We start from the raw sequence: 9,186 nt of genomic DNA, 5'->3' as shown, positions 1-9,186 counted from the left end.
TTTAAAGACTGTGTTCTTCTCTGGCCTCTACTCGAGCAGATGGTGATGTTTCGATCCTAAGCCATGGTGCATCTCACATGATGCAAAGGCTGTGTTTCCAGCCTGTTTGAGTCCATTCATGGTGGTCCTGAAGTTGAAAGTGTTGGGTTTTTCAGTATTACTGGAGCAGTGTCTACTATCAGATTGTTTTTCGTGGTCTTTGGCGTTTATGGAATTTCATTCTCTTTTGTTAACGAATTGGTTGGATTAACCTCTTTGAGATGAATCTTTATAAGCTAAGCTCTTTTCAAGCCGCTAATGTGGATAAAAGAAGACCCAAACAGTTTAAAGGATTCAAGTTCATGGTTTAGAAACAAACAAGAAGACATCAATTTTGGAAATTGTCCAATGCTCTCTTGATGAGTTTCCATTGTAGAGACGGTGAATAATTTCAATCCTTAATTTTTGCAGAAGCACTAGCCTCTCCTGCAGCCTTCTATTCGAACGCACACCATCATGAGACTATTGTCTTTGTATGTGTGAAGTGCGTTTATGTTTCCTTGACATACCTATTGGTATGGTTTTATGCTTTGATTTTTTGTAATACTCTGGATTTTTTGTCCATGTGGTTCAATAAGAAACACAGTGTTAAAAAAAAAAATTAAAGGATGCAGTAACCTTGCATAAAAAGATTTTTTCAAAACTCATTCCCTTTTAATAGTATAGATTGAATTATTTTCTTATGGAACTGGTTTGAGATTTGATCTAATGGTGCGATTAAAAATTATGCCCATTTTATTGTAAACTGATCCGGACACAACATAGATCAAAAAGTAAGAGCAATCTAGCCTCTGGATACAACATATATCAAAGGTATCCATCAGAAAAGAAAGTCTCCAAAATCGATTTTGTTTAAGAACCCTAAAAGAAAGAAAGCTTTTTCTGATGGATACATTTCTATGCAGATCCGGACACAACATAGATCAAATGTATCCATCAGAAAAGAAAGTCTCCAAAAACAAAAAAAACAAGGAAGAGTTACTATTGCAGAGATTCAACTGAGAGCCAAAAGCTCAATAACAAAGTAAATTGATGGATCAGTCCGTAAAATAGCTTGGTGCATCTTGGAAAGTCAAAGCTGGTGATTTGTGATCAATGTACAGTAAATGTTTTGAAAATGAATGGAAAGTTTTAGGCTTGTTGAGGCACATTGAATTTGGGAGCAGAAAATAACAAAGATGTTTGAGCTGGCAGCTTGTTATGAGAGGACCGCCTTCACGTAGATGTGATTCTCAAATCACTTTCGAGGTTGTAATCTCAAATCCACCATGCACGTGCAGAAGCAATTAACAGATAGACGATAATGAAACAAGGGTGTCCAATGTAATTCTATGAACTACAAAATGTGATAGAATGTGACTCAGTAAATACACAACAACTCATTGGACCTGGTCTACCAATTTAAACTTGAGGAAGACTCATTGGACCTGGTCCACCCATTTCTGTTAAAATATTTGGCCTCTGCACAAGCTCCTTTGGTAATCGAAAATGATATCCAAGTAAAGATCAACAAAAGAAACTATGTCGACTTGAAACAAAAAGCAATCACCAAACCGATCATTAAGAGGAGATTCAGTGAAAATGTTGAATTTGTATTAATTAGAAAATGATTGTGAGTTACACAAACAATACATCACAAAATGACTACACATTTGGACAAAGCTAGTATTGAAAACTATATGAACTATATGAATCACATCACAACATTTCTGAATAATATTTGTTATCTTGCTAATACTATAAGCACAATTTCAATAGCCGAAAATATGCCAAAATTTGAAATTTGGCATAACCCAGTAAAAATACTTTGAAAAGTGGATAATAACCCATCCACATCATAAAAAATATGAACACATGGATCAAGCATTTAAATGTAATGGTATATAACAAAGAAGATGTGAAAGCATGTTAAAACATCATCATAACTTGATGGGTTACAACTCACAAATATGTTATACTTGTTTGGTTATCGAAATTATGTTGTTGGTGTTAGCAACATAATACATATTAGTTCATAGATGTTGTCATGTCATTTATATAGTTCGTGAAGTTATCTATTATTTCTGTATGAATTTCCTTCTCATTAACACTGTTAATAAGCTTTGCAGTTGAATCCCTCAATCCCATAACATAAAGTACTCTCAGAAACTGTATGTTGGTTACAATGGTGGCTTATGTCTTCCCGGTCTCTGCGTCAGAGGATCTGGTGGCAGCACCGTCACTTACGGTGGTGGTGGTGGCGAAATTCAATATAATGGTGGTGTTGGATTGATAGAGACCATGTACTGCAAACCGCTGAGTTGCTGGTCTGGCTCATGTGACGTACACCATTTGCATTTAATGCATTTAAGACAAAAGGCTTTACGAATCTCCCCTAAGCAACACCGCAGAAAAACAACCATTGACTGTTGATTCAAGATTTAAGGAAGTGAAAGAAGCTGCAATGGCACCACAATCAACCTAGCTAATGAAGTGTTAGCCACTGTTATTTTGATTTTGGTATCAATTAACATAATCTAATGAATCGCATCAGACTGAGATGATGTTATGACAAGATTATATTTCAACTGGAGAGTAGGCAATAAACTAGCATCGTAGATTTTCTTAATTAGCAAGTGCAATGAGTTTCTTTCTACAGATTCTCTCATTAATCATCATCGGATTTATAAGACAAAAAGATTGAGTCACACACTCTGAATATTCATTATCTTCAGTTTTCGAGTTGTGAATAATTTAGTTACAACTTTGAAATGGTTTGGAGTTTGAAAGAAGAAGCAAAGAGGGTTGAAAGTTGAAACAGAAGGAATCATAAACATCAAGACAATGTGTGATCATGATTGTAAATGTTTCATGCATTTTTTGTCATCACAGTCATTTAATAATACGTAAATTCTATCAACTTCCAATATTATTGGGTGGTGAAAAGATGTGGTGGTTCCTATTCGGATCTTTTAACACTGACAGAAACATTGTCCTCCATTACACGCACATACACAGGGACGGCTAGAGTTGCATTCCTTAGGACAGTACTTGTTGCAGTCATTATCTTCGTAGCAAAGCGCAGTGGTCTCCATTGTAGGTGCTAACGGCGACGACGAGTTACAGTTCTTCTTTTCTTGGGGACATTTTTCGCTGAGGCAATTCACTTCTTCTTCCGTCATCACTCTTGCGTCAACCAAATACGAACCTTCACGTACATACACTACAAACTTTAATCGAGAAACAAAAAAAAATCATATAAGTAAAGAAGAAGCATACAAAGTGCTATGACTGTGAGACAGAACAAGAAGACAAGCTTGAGAGATGTTTTCTTCATCGCTAATTGTAATCTCAGTCTTTTCTTGTTTATTTTGATTATACAACTGATGATATATGAAGAGAGAAGTATGATTGTCTTCTTTTATAGAAGCAAGTTAAAAAAGGGAAAAGAAATCTTGTAATGCCAATTTAGTTCAGATACTATTTGACTACACATTGTTTTATTCCTACTGGAGATCATTTTAGGATCGCTTTTAGTTTTTGTAGAGGGAAATAAGTACATAGTAATTGACTTGAGATACTTTGTAAGCTTCTTCTATGTTCGATGGTCAGTTATTCTTTGTTATGTAACTTTTTGTAGAGGGAAATAAACCCATATGCGTTCTCCATTGCTAATTATATTCTTAAAATCATTTCTGAGTCTATTTTGGTTGGTACATGTGAGGAAGAGACAAATATTTTGTTTGAAAGTTTACCAGATGGAGCCAGATGCTCTTTCACTACACATTGTACTAGTCCATTAGTCTTCTGGAACAACAAACTATGCCAGCTACTATCTGATTACAGTTTGTGTACCAGATTATTTGATCACTTTAGAATTGGCTGATTATGTTTTTGTAGAGCGAAATAAATCAACAGTTGAGATAAACACAATAAATACAAGAGATTAGAGTATTTACAAGGAAATATACCAATGGTTAATGTTATTGCTAAGATAGAGAAAGATACTAACATATTTTTCAGAACTAAAGATTTTTTTCCTTTAACAAAAGGCAAGCAAAGAGTGAAAGAAACAGCACAAAAGCTACTGCAAAGTTGCTTGCTCCGCTGATCCTCTGCTTCAACATCAGTTTCTGGCTCTTCTCTTGTTTTCTTATCTCTCAAAACTGGTATATACATTGCTCCTCAGTGGTCCTTTTTTCTACTCTCATGGCTTTAGATGCTTTGGATTTGAGATATTCGATCATGGTCTCCATGTCTCATATTGCTGAATACGACATGTTCTGCTGTTTTTGACTTGCTTCTGATGATACCTTAGAGTTTGTTGCAACGTCCCACATCGGCCACAAACCAACATCACTAACTCTATATAAAGTCTCATTGGTCCCCTCACTTAAAAAGTAGCTTTTGAGTGGGTTTTACCTTTGAGTTTAATATGGGATTAGTTAGGTTAGATTGTGGAGAACTTGCACCAAATGATTAACAAATGTAAGAATCTCGTAAGCAAGACCGCAGCCAAAAAATAAACACCATCTGTTGAGCTCAACATCCCAGAGACCTTCAAACACAATTATTATGATTTTAAGGAAGTGAAAGAAGCTGAAATGGCACCACAATCTACGTAGCTAATGAAATTTTATCCTATGTTGTTTAATAAACTCATCAGACTGAGATGATCATGATGTACTCCAACTGGAGAATATGCACTAAACTAGCAACATATGTGTTTTATTCAATTAGCAAGTGTAATGAGTTTTTTACCAAAAAAAGTGTAATGAGTTTCTTCATACATGTTCTTTCTCATATCATCATCGGATTAAAAGAGAGGATTGAGTCACACACTCTGAATATTCATTATCTTCAGATTTTTGAATTGCGAATAGTTTTTTTTTTTTTTGCAACTTTGAAATGTTTTGGAGTTTGAAAGAAGAAGAAGCAGGGATGGTTGAAACTTGAAATAGAAGCAATCATTAAACATGAAGATATTGTTTGATCATGATTGGGCTTGTTTCATGCATTTTTAGTCAGCGCATGCATTAATACTAAAACTGTATCAACTTCCAATGGTATTGTTAGTGGTGCAAATATGTGTTTTCAAGGGGAATAATAAGTTAATTTAAACAAAAACAATGTTATGAAAAATATATATTTGAATTGTCTATTGCTCCTCTGTCTTATTAAAGTTTTAATTTTGGTGGTTTTGGATCGCTTGACACTGACATAAACATTCTCCTAATTGAGTACACGTACAAACACATGGATTACTAGGCTTGCAGCCTTTAGGACAGTACTTTTTGCAGTCGTCATCTTTGTGGCAAACCACATTGGTCTCCACCATAGGGGTTACCGGTGACAAACAGTTACAATTTTTCTTTCCTTCAGGACATTTGCCGCCGAGGCAATTCACTTCTGTCATCTCTCTTGCATCAACCAAATATGAACCTTCACATATACACACCACAAACTTCAATACAAAACCAAACCAAAAATTATATAACAAGGAAGAAACATACAAAACGGTATGATGAGGGAGAGCAAGAATACAAGTTTGACAGACGTGTTCTCCATTGCTAATTGTAATTAAAAATATTTTCTTGTTTATTTTATTGTACAATAGTAATGAAAAAAGAAGTCTGATTGTCTTCTTTTATAAAAGAAAGTCAAAATATGAAATCTACTGAAAATGTTAAGATTCACTAATAATATTAAATATAATATTTTATTGGTAATAATATTTTAATTTTCACCTAAAGATGATAGATAATAATGACCATATATATATATATATATATATATCTGTATATCATCATTTAAGAAGTGAATTTGCTAATTTTTCATTTTCTCCATAATTTTAAGATAATTCATTAGTTTAATTAATATTATTATTTAAAAAATTATTTTAATATATAAATTTAGCATAATATCTAAGATAATTAATAAACAGATATTAATGTACTTTAAGAATTCTGAATTATATCTTAATGTAGTTTAAGAATTCTCAAGAAATATAATTTCTTACAGTTGAATCTGACTTATACCTTAATGTAGTTTAAGAATTCTCAAGAAAACTAATTTCATTAACTAGAATCATAAATAAACATGAATATTACTAGTTTTATTATAAAAAATTAAGTTATAAATCTTATTCAAAAAAATGCATGTGAATTAATAAAAATCTTAAAACTTCATTTTAAATACGGAGAATTGCAAATTTACTAAAACTAATGGAGAAAACTTCTCAAGAACTACGCTTTCATTATCTAAAAAAATAAATAAACATGAATATCGCTAACTTTATAATTATAAATAATTAAATTGTAATTTTTATTCAAGAATTCAAATTGAAAAATACACATGAACTGACAAGAAAATTTTAAAAATTCATTTCAAATTTTGATAAAATACAAGTTTCTTATAATTAACAGAAAATACATATCATAGCAGATTTTTCGAAAAATCTCTTATTTAAGTTATTTTGTTACTCTTCAATAAGTCTGCTCAATTAGAGGACCTTTTGATAAATTTTATTTTGTAAATAATTGGGTTACTTTTGTATTTAGATTTTTTAATTTTACTAAAGAAATCTTCTCTGATAATCAAGTTACTTTTGCAATTGACCAAAATTTTATAGAAATTTGATTTTTCATAGAAGACTTTTTAGAAAAGTCTACTTTGAATAGACTTCTAGAAAATTTTCCTACGGTCATGTGAAGTCCTTGAAGTGTCACAAGAACTCGGTATATGTTAATTTTGCAATTGCAATGTTCGACTTTATATGCAAAAACTTTTGAAGAAGAATTCCGTTAGTAGACTTCCCAAAAAATTTACTCTTAAAACCAAACGCTTGACCAAAATCTCAAAATAAAAATAGAAAATACTTCTCAAGAAGTCTTATAAAAAAGATTTCTACAGAAACTGATAATTAATTACTTTTTATATTAAATAATTTATCATTTTTATCAATTGCAAAACTTCGGAGACATCATGTAAAAGTAAGAAGACTTCTCGAGAAGTTTAGTCACATGAAAAATCAGATTTCTTCAATGAAAGATTTTTTTTTTTGGAAACTTCTCAGGAAGTCTATTCGATTTTTTGTTATATATAAAAATTAAAAGATTTCAAGATAATTCTTCTATGGAAAACTCATAAAATATTTAATTGCAAAACTAATCTATGTATTGACCAGAAGACTTCCCAGGAAATCTTCTCCGTGCAGAACACTTCTACGTGAAACATATCTGATTTTTTTTTTTGAATATCATACATAGATCCGGTGAGAGTTTGTGCTTAGCTTCTCCAAGCATCCAAAACTTCTTAATGAAAGATATCCACTCGTTATTGACAAAAAATCATCAAAATTGAGTAACTTTAATGAAAATATAATCTTTAAATCCAGAATTTTAAGTTTTAAAGATGAAATAAGAAAGGATATATAAGATAAATGATTTATGTAAGAAATGAGATAAGAAGAAGTATAAATTGATTTCTAGTACATTTAGAGATTAATTTGGTTGTTAATGGTGGTTGGTGATATAGAAGACGATGACATTTTCGAAAAAAAAGTGATGAAGATGAGGATGTTTGAGTAAAATCAGCATATTTTGGAAATAAAAAGTAGATAGCTAACTGCATTTTTGTAGATTAGTTAAATTGTTAGGGTCAATAGGAAAAAACAAAACTTCAAAAATGGATAGTTTTGTATTTGACTACAAATTTAGGTCATTTTTGAATAACACCTCTCATCTGTATATGTTAATTTTTTTTACTCGAAAGCTTGTTTTATAGTGTACTATTTGAGGGTATTTGCCAAAATATTATTCATTAATATGTACTTTTTTTATTTTATTGGGAGTATGTTTTATTTAGTTACAGTACGATAGCTAGGAGAAGCTCCTTTATCTACTACGGAGCAAGCTAGAAAGAGTGAGTTGACGTGAAGGTGATCTTGATGGGGATAAAAGTGTTTCATGCATCTGCGAGCGTCTTCATCTTGTTCTTGAAGGAGAGGCTTGAACGTAGGAAATCTTCGTTTGCAGCGTTCTTGGAGGTAACGTTGATGAACCTCTGGTACCATCTGCCAGAATCTTTGAGGTTTCTATCACTAACGTCTGTCCAATTAACGTAAGTGAGTCCGAATCTGACGGCAAAGCCTTTGGCAAATTCATAATTATCTCCAAGAGACCATGCAAAGTATCCTTTTATGTTGACACGCTTCTCCCTGAAAACCAAAATAACCATTAAAAGCCTACAATTGATTATGATGATCGAAAATAGTATAGTAACATCCACTGACTCACCTAATGACCTTACGGAGAAAACATAGGTGACTACAGAGATAATCAATCCGCTTGGAATCTGCAACAGCCTCCGGACGGTTTTCAGAAGCGGGGGTAGTAAATCCTAATTGAATCGTACAATAACTGAGTCAATTTGTTGGAAATATGTTAGCCAAAAAAAAAAAAATCTTGGAAATACAATTGACATGAGAAGAGATAAGTAGTAGAACTCACCGTTTTCGGTGATATAGATTAAAGGGTTACGGTATCTGGTTCTAAAGTGGTCCATAACGTAATAAATGCCTTTTGGGTAGTAATAGATTCTGCTGCCTTGAAAGTCTTCAAACTGATCAGAAAGGGAAGCAGCATGTGTATATCAACAATCATAAGAAAAAAAGAGAAAAACGAATGAAACAATTAGGGCTGGGCAAAAAACCCGGATCCGAAGAACCGAACCGAACCCGATCCGAAAAAGTAGTACCAAACCCGAACCGAAATTGATTAAATATCCGAACGGGTTCAAAAAATTTGTATCTAAAGAACCGAAACCGAACCCGATCCAAACCGAAGTATCTCGGGTACCCGAATATAACCGAAATAGATTTATATACCTAAATATATTACTTATTTTTAGATTTAATGTATATTAAAAACATCCAAACACTACAAGAAAACACATGCTTAACGACGAAAATTAACGAGGAAAAACAATCCTCGTAAATTTGCGTCGAGTTTACGACGAATTTACGTGAAAAACTAAAGTCATCGTTATTTCCTCGTAACGTAACGACAAAACTGTTTCGTCGTAAAGTGGATGTAATTTTACGAGTATTTTACGAGGAAAAACTATTTCCTCGTAAATACGACGTAAATTTTGCGTGGTATTTACGAG

General features: G+C 32.5%; 1 protein-coding gene and 1 pseudogene across 1 annotated transcript; both read right to left on the bottom strand.

The window, feature by feature from the left end:
• Positions 1–2,972: 2,972 nt before the first annotated feature.
• LOC106299686 (putative defensin-like protein 262) lies at positions 2,973–3,355 on the bottom strand. Its single transcript, XM_013735735.1, has 2 exons — positions 3,298–3,355; positions 2,973–3,226 (listed from the first exon to the last, which is right to left on the bottom strand). Exons 1-2 carry the CDS (start codon positions 3,353–3,355, stop codon positions 2,991–2,993), a joined length of 294 nt encoding a protein of 97 aa, XP_013591189.1. The 3' UTR covers positions 2,973–2,990.
• A 4,463-nt stretch (positions 3,356–7,818) lies between these two features.
• Positions 7,819–9,186, bottom strand: part of LOC106299074 — an 8,341-nt pseudogene continuing 6,973 nt past the window's right edge.

The sequence above is a fragment of the Brassica oleracea genome, chromosome C6 (assembly GCF_000695525.1).
Source record: "Brassica oleracea var. oleracea cultivar TO1000 chromosome C6, BOL, whole genome shotgun sequence".
Classification (NCBI taxonomy): domain Eukaryota; kingdom Viridiplantae; phylum Streptophyta; class Magnoliopsida; order Brassicales; family Brassicaceae; genus Brassica; species Brassica oleracea.
The sequence above is the reverse complement of the archived record's forward strand: the minus strand, read 5'-3'. Positions and strand labels throughout refer to the sequence as shown.

What these genes read in the sequence shown, in the direction of transcription:
- LOC106299686 (XM_013735735.1), bottom strand. Translation starts at nt 3,355, where the DNA reads ATGAAGAAAACATCTCTCAAGCTTGTCTTCTTGTTCTGTCTCACAGTC. An exon ending in TCTCACAGTCATAGCACTTT is followed by an intron (nt 3,227 to 3,297) that starts GTATGCTTCTTC and finishes ATGTACGTGAAG; the next exon opens with GTTCGTATTTGGTTGACGCA.